This window comes from Marmota monax, unplaced genomic scaffold (genome assembly GCF_021218885.2).
Source record: "Marmota monax isolate L192 unplaced genomic scaffold, Marmota_monax_Labrador192_F-V1.1 WCK01_AAM20220418_F8-fsc00892, whole genome shotgun sequence".
Lineage (NCBI taxonomy): Eukaryota > Metazoa > Chordata > Mammalia > Rodentia > Sciuridae > Marmota > Marmota monax.
Genome location: NW_026694480.1, coordinates 47,125 through 59,389, shown reverse-complemented (window position 1 = coordinate 59,389; position 12,265 = coordinate 47,125). Strand labels below are relative to the sequence as shown.

The 12,265-nt window shown below is 36.7% G+C and overlaps 1 protein-coding gene across 4 annotated transcripts in view; it reads right to left on the bottom strand.

Moving 5' to 3' along the window:
- Window positions 1-12,265, bottom strand: part of LOC124075591 (sorting nexin-25) — a 65,533-nt gene that overhangs the window by 9,654 nt on the left and 43,614 nt on the right. For all 4 annotated transcript variants that reach the window (XM_046419098.2, XM_058571214.1, XM_058571215.1 and 1 more), the window contains 4 exons: window positions 8,230-8,361; window positions 5,730-5,870; window positions 3,007-3,120; window positions 1,166-1,331 (listed from right to left, as the gene is read on the bottom strand). In XM_046419098.2, coding sequence (XP_046275054.2) covers window positions 1,166-1,331; window positions 3,007-3,120; window positions 5,730-5,870; window positions 8,230-8,361 — 553 coding nt within the window. The remainder of the gene's footprint in view (window positions 1-1,165; window positions 1,332-3,006; window positions 3,121-5,729; window positions 5,871-8,229; window positions 8,362-12,265) is intronic.

Sequence of the window (12,265 nt, the reverse complement as noted above, 5' to 3'; positions counted from 1 at the left end):
TTGTCTGCACGGAGGAAAAAGCCCAAGTCGTGGAACCAAGCAGCCGACAGGACTTTGGACCACATCAGGAGAACAGAGGAAAAGACTGAGGAGAATTTCTGGAAGAAGGAGGAGTTCTCTAAAAACAGCTTGGCAGAATTCCAGCAACATCGAATGCTTCAAAGATGTGGGAGGAAGGTGAACAGTAGAGGAAGCTACTGACCCCTTCAGATAGTACCTTCAGAGTGCTTAAGCCATTCTAAGAGGTTCTGGCATAAAAGGGAGGTAACGGAGGTAAACTAGCCAAGTCTAGACAGATGAAGGAAAGAGGTGGGACAGTAGCTGGGGAGGGAGGCAGGTCCATAGACCTGAACAGAGGTGTGGATATGTTCTATGGGACACATAGGGATCTCCTGGCTCACAAGGTGGTAAAGCCATGTGCACATTTTCATGGCCAGTTCCTCTATGCAAACCCATTAAGCCAATCCTGGTGAAGAGGCATGGCATTTGCCAATGGACTAAGAAGCAGCAAAATTTCAGAGATGGTTTTATGCAATTTGCTACAGAGTCAAACAAGGGGCCTCAGTGACCTACACATGAGTCAAGAGCCTGACATCTAGAATATGAGACTGAACATGTCTACAGTTTCTTTCTATTCATTCCATTACTCATACATATTGCTGACATATTCATCTTGCTTCAAAATATTCCACAGCTCTCTATTTCCTGGAGATAGTTTAAACTCCTTAGCCTGACATGAACCCTGCCTTCTCTTCCATTAGAGCACCACAGAAACCCTCCAGTCTAGTCCAATGACCTACTGACCATCCCACAAACACATCCTTCCTCTGAACCTTCAGTACTGGTCCAACTACTCCATAATGACGGTCTTCAATCTGCTTCCCCATCCCCAGGGATTGTCTCCTATGGAACTTCTCATCCACAGTTCACTTATTCACCTTGTTTAGTAATCATTTTATTTATGCATCTTAACTTATCCAGGTGATTAATAGGGGAAGACAAGCAGATGACCCAAAATATAACAGAGATAATAACTGAAGATGGACGCATTTGTTCTTTCCCTTCCTTAGTAATATGCATTTGCTAAGATTCTGTTACTTCAAACAGCCTTCAAAAAAATATCTACTTAAACATGCTACAAAAGTGGTAGCCTTTGGAGCACTCACCTCCTGATGGGAGAAGAAGTCACGGGGAAGTTTTTCCAAAAATGAGGATAATGAAAAAGAGTTTTTTTTCCCCTGCACATCAATGACCTTGAGGTAGTCAGGAGAAGGGCTCAAAAAGGCATAAAGTGCTTCGCTCTGACACAGTCTTTCATCTGAAAGTAGCTTCTGCAGAAGAAAGAGGATTAATTACTCTAGATAAGAAATGATCTGTGCTGCTGGGAGCTACTACAAGTAAGGCAAACACATACTCTGCAGAAGACTGGCATGGATATGTGCAGTAGCAACTCAGACATAGGAAAGGAAATTAAAAGTGAGGGACACTTAGGTTAAAATTGATTGTGTCATGAATTTACTTTCATCATAATTCTGAACTTAACCCCTTCTCTCCACAATGAACTATATATAAGATCTATTCTCAGTGATCTTAATAGCAAATAATCCTCACCAGGGTGAATTCCCTAATCACTGCCTGTAGGAAATACTGTGCAGATGATGGAACTCACTCAACTCTGTACCACTTTGAGCAACAAAAAATTTCTACTTTACAAACAACTCATAGATCTCAGGGGCCACTGCCTTTGAAAGATAACATTCACTCATCTGTGTTTGGGTAACTTAAATGTTTGCAAATTATTCATGAATACCATTACACAACCTTTCATGGCTATGTTCAGACTTTGTACGTCTGCTGAAAAAGGAACTTCTGAATTCCATGGTGGCCCTGCCTGCCAGCAACAGTTTCATTTCACTGTGATCCACCACCTTTGAAACAATGCTTGTTTACATAATTACATAACTGTTTTTATTGGACCTTAAGCTGGAAATTATCTAGAGTTCTGAACGTACATATCTGACCTAGGGGAGATGAGGGCAGAACATAAATTGAGTATGTTTATGTACAAATACGATAAGACAGTAAGATCATCAATGTAATGACAAAAATGTGTCTATCATTCAAAGTATAGAATTTAAGAGTGAATAAGCCAATGAACTATTACCATTTATGATGGTCACTACCAGAGGAGATGGAACACTGTGGAGCAAAGTATGCTTCTGATAACAGCAACTGGGACAGTGATGAGGTTTTTTTAATCTCAGAGGGATTAGTCCATGAGGCTTACAATCTGTTCAGATGGCAAATGACCTGACACATCCTATAAATCCACCTAGAATAACCACTTCTGAGAGGGCTCAATATTATGAAACTGGGGTCAAGGGAAAAACACCCCATCACCACCAAAAAATAAATGAATAATTAAAACTGCAATGAACCACCAGCTAAGAAGTAAAAGACAGAAAATAAGTGTTAATGAGGATGTGAAGCAATGAGAACCCTTACATGTTACTGGTGAGTCTACACTCACATTGAAAAATTACAATCCTTAGGTATTAACATATATTCTCCAAACAACATGCACTAGAAAAAGCCACCCTGTAAAAGCCTCAAATTCTAAATACCCATCAACAATAGAACAGATAGAGTGTAGTGTGTTCACACAAAGAAAAATCTATGCAGTAATGAAAATGATCTACAACTAAAACAACACTTGCATGAATCTCATGAATATAATGTTGAATGAAAAAGACACAAAGGAATGTGCACTGTATATTTTCACTTACATCAAGTTCAAAAATAATGATAACTATTGCTTAAAGTCAGGACAGTAGTAAGTTTCCTTTGGTGGGGATAAGCAATGCAAAAAAAGCTGGCAGCTCCTGACAGTAAGTTTGGCACAGCTGGTGAGAACAAAAATCAAACTAGCAAGCTTTCAGGACAATGATTACTTAACTCCAAATAACTCATTTTCCTTTTCATATCTAAAACTTTTCACTTGCTTACCTGTAAAAACTTATTTAATTGATTCTTTGACTTTTCCATAAACTTGTGATCTATAGATTTGAAAGGCAGCTTGCTAAGAGAAGGCAACTGGACTTTTTTAATAGAAGGGACACACTGTAGGAGAAAAATTAAATGTTAGTGTTTTAAAATTATATCTTAACCTTTTAAAAGATTTAGATAATTAGAACAAAACAAATATCTTCCTCCTATACTTGTGCCTCTGAGATTTAAGATCTTGAAAATCTATCCACTGTAACTGGACTTAAAGTATCTGGACGAATAGTGCATTTGATGGAAAAAGTTAAAGCTCATCCCCAGAGCTAGAAATACCTAGAAGACATGAAATCATGAAGCTAGGCTGATAATATGGAGTTGTAATAACATGCACAGTAGCACGTTATGCTTGGTATGAAAACCTGGTTCACAAAAATTTTCCTACTAGAGCAGTATTTCTAACATGCTTGTAAACAAAGTGACCCAAGTTTAAAAAAAAGGGGGTGGGGGAAAAAGCAAAGTTGGGTTGTAGTTTTATTATGCCCTGCAATGTCAAACTGTAGAAAGTAAATACATTAATCATAATAAGATATATTAATAATTAATAACAATAGATTGCCTGTTATGGATTAAGTCATACATTCTATCAGACACTGTGCTAGAAATGTGGAATGTTATTTCATCCTTATAACAGTTCTATGAAATTTTAGGGAAATGAAACAGACAGTGAGAGCTGGAAGGGAAGAATAAAATCACCAGGACCCAAAAAGTTACTTCCTGTCACAGCTGCCAACAGAAAAAATTCTCACAACAGGAAATCTTGCAAGGTAAGAAATGGCAAGATTAAAGAAGAGCCCAGCCATCAGTCCACAAATGAGGAAAGATGATGAGACAAAAGGATACATACAGCATTTTCAAAATTTGTTTCTTGTAATGCTTTAGTGTAATTATTTTTTGTTTCCTAAATACATTTAATTTTATGAGTACATTTTATTTCAAAATTGCCCCTAAATGCCTTTCCTCCTTCCATTTTTATCAGCAACTAGCTTGATACTAAACTTTGGTTTCACAAAGGTTTGCCACAGGGCAAACAATGCAATTTTCTGTAGTATCAATTTTACTCAACAATTTTGGAAAGAATTTATTCTTACATTCAGATAAATATTTTGCTTTCTAGATTGCTGGAGTGACCATAGTCAATTTGAGAAATGCTGTAATACGTATGGCATTTAGTTTGGGATATCATCCTTTAAAAAGCAGTTGAAGAAGTTTAATATTCAGAAGCTAGTGATTAAGAGAGTTTTAAAAAAATCACCTTAGGAGACAAGGTTAAAGGAAACAGACATATTTCATTTGCAAAAGAGGAGTCTAAGAGGTGACCACAAGAGTTTTTCCAGTTGTAGTTAATTTTGTGCAAGACAAAAATAGACTTGAATTAAAGTAGAAATGACTGAAGAGCTTTTCATTGCTGGGGAAACAGCAATTACCTCCAGTAGGAAGAGAGTTAGAGAAGATTCAAGGCCTGAGGAAAAGTAGGAGAATAATAAACTGAAAGCAAGATGATCTCAATTTGCTCACTATGAACATGTCTAATGACAGACAAGTCAGTTAATTCTGGAATCAGATATAAAATTATCAAATATAAAAATTGACCTAGATTAGTGGCATGCAAACATTTTTGACTAAAACCCATAGTAGGAAATGCATGCTACATTGCAACAATAAGGGGCTGGTGTTGTGGCTCAGTGGTAGACTGCTTGCCTAGCATATATGAGGCACTGGATCCAATTCTCAGCATCACATATAAATAAATAAAATAAAGGCCCATTGGCAACTAAAAGATATTAAAAAAAAAAACAAAAACAAACTAGCATTGCTTTAAAAAAATACACTTGTCCTTGGGCTGGGGTTGTAGCTCAGTGGTAGAGCACTTGCGTTGCATGCATGAGGCCCTGGGTTCAATTCTCAGCACCACATAAAAATAAATAAATAAAAATAAATATATTGTGTCCACCTACAACTAAAAAATAAAAAATACACACATCCATATGTGAATCTTATACACACATATAAAACAAAAGTGAAACAGTGGTCATTACTGCGACTATTATTATTAATAAAACACAATAATGCCTAATATATGCCACACGTTCTTCTAAATGCTCTGTATACATTTATTCCCTTAGTTCTCACAATAACCCTGTGAGGTAGGTGAACAGGAACTATTAATATTTCTATTTCACTGATGAGAAGAGTATAAAAAGATTGAGTGATGAACCCCAGGCCACACTTCTTAAGTCTCTTGGTGTAAAGCTAGGATTCAGAGTCGAGCAGTCTGGCTCTGGAGGCTGTGCCTCTGTTAGTAAATGTGAGGGCAGCCAATATACTTTACTCTCCTGCTATTGCTGTAACTCATAATTGGTTTCACTACTCATTAAAGGGTCACAACTGGCAGCTTCAACACCACTGGCCCTATGTGATTCCTGGTCACTTGTAGCTCTGAGGCTCTATGGCAATTTACAATGAAAATCAGACAACTGTCTTGAAGGATCAGACTAGAGTTGGACTTATGAGTAATTTCCAAATGTCAAGCTGAAAATGTCACTGTGCCAGTATCAACAGCAAAGAGAAAGACTAATCAGTTTTCTTAATGTGTGAAAACTAGAATGAGCTCTTAAATCTCTTTGTGCTCAGTAATGCTAGAATCTTGCATTCCTGAGTATTCATACCTCACTGAGTTTCCGGTGTAAATTCTGAAACTCACTGAGCCTTCTTGGGACAGTCCAGTTTTTAGTTTCAACTCCTCCAACTTCTTGTAGGCTTACTGTGACAAAGTAACAAGGCATTTGCTCACCATTCTCTTCTGTAACCTTGAAAAAAAAAGTCAAAATCAACAACCTAAAGCAAGGTGAGAGGATGTAGTAGGAAGGTTTTAAAATGTCCTCTGAGACCTCCCTCTCCCTGGTGTGCCCTGCATAATGCCTGGGTCTGTGAACATGATGGATTGTATTCTGACAATTAGGTTATGCAATATGGCACAAATCTTCAGACAGAAGCTATCTGGGTGGTTCTAACCTAATCATATGAGCCCTTTTAAAAGCAGAGAGTTTTTTTCTGGCAAATAACAGAAAAGGAAGTCAGAAAGTCTGGAAGTCCAAGAAGGAGGCCAGAAAGGAAATAGACCTCTGATCTTCAACCACAAGGAACTGAATTCTGCAAATAAACCTGAAAATCTTGGACACTTTCTTTTTTCTTTTTTTTTTTTTTTTTACCCCCAGAGGTCCCAGATAAGGACTCAGTCTGGCCAATGCCTTGACTTCAGCCTTGTGATACAATGGACAAAGAACTATCCATACTGTACCTATTCCTGACATACAGAAGTGTGAGGTGATAAAGGGTGCTGTTTTAAGCTAAGAAATCTATTACACAGCAAAATAAAACATATACAGTAGGCTTAACCTCTTAAGTGTACTTCCCTGAAAAAACATTCATAGCAAGCAAAGAGTTATCAGATAGTGAGAGCCTCTTTCAGGGAAGGCTTGAGGGCCTCCTCAGTTCATATCAGGACTCAATAACCCATGATTGTTGTTTTTGTGAAATTTTACATTGTGAAATCTTACAACTTAATTCTCACACACATGTATACATGCCTGCCATCATAATTCAGAATAGGCCACTATTATTTTTAACCCAAATAGATAAGAAAATACATTGAACATTTGTCTAAATTAGTATCAAAAACTGAATTAGAGAAAAGGAATCAATAAGAAAGGCAAAAGAAAGAGATGCAAAGTTTACTGAAAAAACCCACTCTGCCCTGTGAGGTAGGGAAACTGTCCCCCCACCCGTATGGACGGGAAAGTAGAGGCAAAGACAGGGTTATGGACTTTCCTAGGACCACACATCTAATGAATGGGTCCCCCAGGATCAGAAGTCAACAGTCTGGCTCCATGTAAATGCATCTTCCACACATTTGTATGTGAGATTGCTTTGTGACTGCTGGCTGTCAGGTGACTCCGCTGTTTCCATTTCCCTTATCTTGTCAGTGACAAGGACCACAGCAAACCCCAGTGTAATGGCTGATTACCAGGGCAAAGTACCTTTGGGGATTTCCATTTCATCCCTCCCTCCTTCCCTCCCTGAATATCTGACATACTGGAAATATACAGCTCTAAGCAATGCTGAGGTGACAAAATTTGTGTTCTTTCCCTTCAACAGGTTTCCTCTACTACCCTTTGACATTATGTACCCTTGAGCCCATCACGTTTCTAGATTTCCCCCCAAATAATAACTTCATCTGCAATTATCAACTAATATATTTTTCATATGGTATTCCAAGGCCTTCCCTGACCTCTAAAAAGGTATACTGTCCTATGGCTGCGCTAATGGGAGTGCCAACAAGTGCCAAAGGGCATTTGGTTAAACTCTTTCAGGGAAGCTCTTGGAAAACTGCTTTGTTTTATCATCTATCTAGAAGTGAACTTAAGATTGTGAATTTTAAGCCCTCCCCCAGCAGGAGTGTCAAGTCACTCATATGATAGCAGAGAAGAACAAAGACAGCCATTTGAAACAATGACAAAGCAAAACAATAACACTACCTTCTCAGGATATTGCTATCTGTACACAGTAGACATGATTTTTGTCTCCAGGTTTCCACCTGAGTTACAGTGGGAGTTGTCATGCCTATAAGCATCTTTCCTCCGAAGTGAAATTAGAGTCTAGTTTATGTAACTGCACTCTGTTATCCCATATCTCTCAAAGAACAGTCAGGTAATTAAAAGGGAAAACATTCATTAATAAAGAACTTAGAATGTCTGAGGTTTAAGCAATTCAAGTCAGCAAGATGGAACAATCAGATGTACTTAAATTTTTAAAACTCTTAAGTTTCAAAAAGTACTTTCCATTTTATTTCAATCATCATCGGAAAAATAAACTGGTCACTCAGGGGCATTACATGCTCTGATAGCAAAGTTGCTTGCAATTCTAGTGAACAAGAGCAACTTTTCATACAAAGCAGGGTAAGATCAGATCTGTATCAAGCAGCCTGTGATAGTTACTAACTCCAGGCAAAACTGAGTGAAAATATTGAGGGAAGGAAGACAGCAGACAAATATGGTCTAAATGAACGAGTAGAGATTTTCTAGCATCAGTTTTAATTCTCAAGAACAAAATTTTGCCTTGTAAAGTCAAACTTTAAAATAAATATCGGGCAAAAGTAGTGAAGTCTACCTCTCCACTGGTGATGGATGCTTTCCACAGGCCAAGGTTCTCACACCACCAGTCTGTTCTCGCCATGTGCAGTTGAAGGTCTGTGCGTTCTTTCTCTATTAGAATTATTTCATCCTTCAACTTGGAAACAATCTGCCATAGGAAAACATCCTGAGAGTTACGAAAGCACTTAAAAAGCTATGCAATTCAGCAAAGTGTCAGGATACAAAATTGACACACAAAAACCAGGTGTGTGTTTTATATACTAACAATAAACAATCAAAAAAGGAAATTAAGAAAACAATTCCATTTACAATAGCAGCAAAAATAATAAAATACTGATGAATTAACCAAGGAAGTGAAAGATGAAAACTATAAAACACTGATAAGAAAATTAAAGACAACAAATATTTACAAAGACATCTCAAGTGCATGAATTATAAGACTTAATATTGTTAAGATGTCAATACTATCAAGAGCAATCTACACATTCAATGCAATCCCTATCATTATTTCTATGAATTTTTTTTTTGTAGAAATAGAAGCATCCCATCCTAAAATTCAGGGAGCCCCAAATAGTCAAAATAATTTTGGAAAAGAACAAAGTTGGAAGATTCACACTTTCTGATTTTAAAACAACGCAGGACTGGCATAAAGACAGACCCAAGGACCAATGAAATATAAAAGGGAACCCCAAAGGAAACACTCCCCTATACAGTCAAATGATTTTCAACAAGAGTGCTGAGACTATTCAATTGGGGGAAAGATGCAGTTTTTTCAACAAATGGTGCTAGAAAAATGGATATCCATGTGTAAAAGATGAAATTGGATCCTTATCACATAAAACCTGAAGATGGATCAAAGACAGTAGCTTAAGTAGTATAGAATTATAAAAACAAAATAAAGTATAGGGGGAAAGTATCATAATACTAGATTTGGCTATAACTTTTGGGCTATGATACTAAAAGCATACTCAACAACAACAATAAAAAAAAATAGACAACTTGGACTTCCTCAAAATTAAAAACATCTGTGAATCAAAGAACACTACCAACACAGTAAAACGGCAAACTATAGAATGGGAGAAAATATTTATAAATCATACATCTGATTAAGCTTTAACATCTAGAATACAAAAGGAAATACCTAAAACTCAAAGATAGCAAAAAACAACCCCCCCAAAAAAAAAACCCCAATTAAATAAATAAATAAAAACAATTACAAAATGGGCAAAGGATTTGTATAGACATTGCTCCAAAGACGATTATGCAAATGGTTAACAGACACATGAAAACATGCTCAACATTACTAATTAGTAGGAAAATGCAAATCAAAAGCACAATGAGGGCTGGGGTCGTGGCTCAGTGGTAGAGCGCTTGTCTAGCATGTGTAAGGCACTGGATTTGATCCTTAGCATTGCATAAAAATAAATAAATAAAATAAAAGGTATTGTTTCCATCCACCAAAAAAAATTCAATTTCTCACTCATGAGGAGGAAGAAAAAGAGGAGGAACAGAAAGAATAAGATAACAAGTATTTGGAGGACATGGAAAGACTAGAACCCTTGCATACTGTAAAATGGTGCAGATGCTATAGAAAATAGTATGATGGTTCCTCAAAAAATTAAAAACAGAATTATTAGACCCAGAAATTCCTCTTCTAGGTATACCCCCAAAGAAATGGAAACAGAATCTCTTAAGAGATATTTATATATTCATGTCTATAACATCATTATTCACAATAGCAAAAAGGTGAAAGTAAGCCACTGTTTATTGGTGGATGAATGGATTAACAAAACAAAATGTGGCATTCACCTGCAATGAACTTAAAAATGAATAAAATTCTGACCTATGCTACAGGATAGAAGAACCTTAAAGGCATCATGCCAAGTAAAATAAGCCAGTCATAAAGGATAAATACAGTATGATTCCAGTCATCTGAGGTACATAGAATAGTTCAATTCATGGAGACAGAAAGTAGAATGGTGGTCCCCAGGGGCTGGGAGAGGAAGAAATTGGAGTTATTCTTTAAGGGATACAGAGTTTAAGTTTCTCACAATGAAACAAATTCTGCAGATGGATGGCGGTGATGGCTGTAAAACAACATGAATGTCCTTAATGCCACTGAAATGCACACTTAAAAATGGCTTAAGTAGTAAGGTCTGTCATATATTTTTACCACAACTTTAAAATATAAATATATTTAAAAAATTTTTATGCTTGCCATCATCTTGGATCTCTTTTATGAGAAAACCTACAGGGTTATGTAACTCTGCAGTTTAAGGACTGCAGCTTTGCCTCCATAGGAACTCTCATGAATATGCAGTGTCTCCCAGGTTTCTTTCCTTCCTCAGAAGGCCTAAAGGAAAGCCCTCCCGACTGTGCCCTTTTATCACCAAAAAGGGCTGTGACTACTTCTTAGACAGCACTTCTGCTGGATGAGGGAAGGTGTCAGGCTTTGTTCCACAGTGACTAGCACAGCATTATGCATTTACTCATCATTTCCATTACTGAGATTCTTCCTCGTTAGTGATATACTCCCAATATTGACCTAGAATTGGAAAGTTTGCTCCAGTCTCACAAAATTTCTCTAGAGAAATAAAACAAAATAAAATCTGGGCACTGGATTTCAGAAAATCAAGCTAAAAGGCCAAGTGGACATCCAGTAGCCAGTGACACTGTTAGTGCAGAGATTCGAGAAAAGAGGAGTGGTCAGCAAACTCCTGACTTTCTTTCTTGAGGGAAAGAAGACTATACCACTATTATATGCATAGGGAAATGGTCTCATTCATAATTAGACAGTTAATCCACAAAAGTCTTTCTAGCACAAGATTTTTGTGGGGTGTGTGTGTTCATTGCTAGGTTACTAAAACGTTTTCAATATCAACCTTAAGCTTTAAAAAGTCAATTATCAGATATTTTATTTTTTACCAATGTGAATGAAGGACATAGAAGGAACACAATGTGTCCTTCTGGGGAAAAGTACCAATTGCCTTACATCCATGCAGCCCTCTATGCCCAGCACAAAACTGCTGGAAAGCAAAGTGCTCCCTGAAGCAGCCTGTGGACAATTGGATTTAACAGGAAATGTGGACTATCTTTGCTATGATCATAAGATTAGTGTTCAAATTAACCCATAATAACAGTGAATCGCTCCAATCTCTTGAGAATTCCTTCATGTAATTACAGCTCAGAATGTTTACTCCATGATTATTAGAGATTCATGTAAGAATAGCTAAAGAATAACTTTGAATGAAATGATGAACCAAACAGAAAATAATGAAGATTTTCTAGTTCATCTTTCATACTGCTCCCTCAAAATACATTTTAATTTATAATGAGATGAATCCAGAATAAGAAAGACAACTGTTCTTAAAGAACACACCATATTGCAGATACTGATCATTTACCGTGTCAGCTAATTCTACTTATTATCTCAAAGATGTTTCTATCAGTGGGAAAACTGCAGGGCTTTACAAGTTCTATATGTACCAACTGGGGGGAATGATTCTATTTAAGGGGGGAAATAAACCTCTCTTATAACAACCCAGGAAAGCTGAATTTTTTTTTTCTCAGAAAATCTTTAATGATTACTAAAGTGTCTTTCATACTAAACTTTCTTTTGCCTGATAAAATTTATTTTCACTACTTGGGATTAAACCTATGGACACTCTATCACTGAGCTATATCCCCAGCCCATTTTATATTTTATTTTGAAACAAGGTCTTGCTAAATTGCCTAGGCTAGCTTAAAACCTGTGATACTCCTGCCTCAGCCTCCTGAGGAATTATAGGTGTGAGCCACTACACTTGACTCCCATATAATTTTTAAAAAATCATTACTAACAGAGTTTATACACCTTTGCAGAACTTTCTTTTTGTTTTTTTTTTTCTTCTTTTTTAAGGAAAACTCACTGGTTTAACTAGATAATAGACAAATAGATATTTTGATTATATAGATTGTGAATAGGCACAGAACACATTGTTTCCTTACATTTTATTTCAGGAATATTCTCTTATTACAAAAGCATTTGAATCTCCACAAAAGAAGTACTAAGT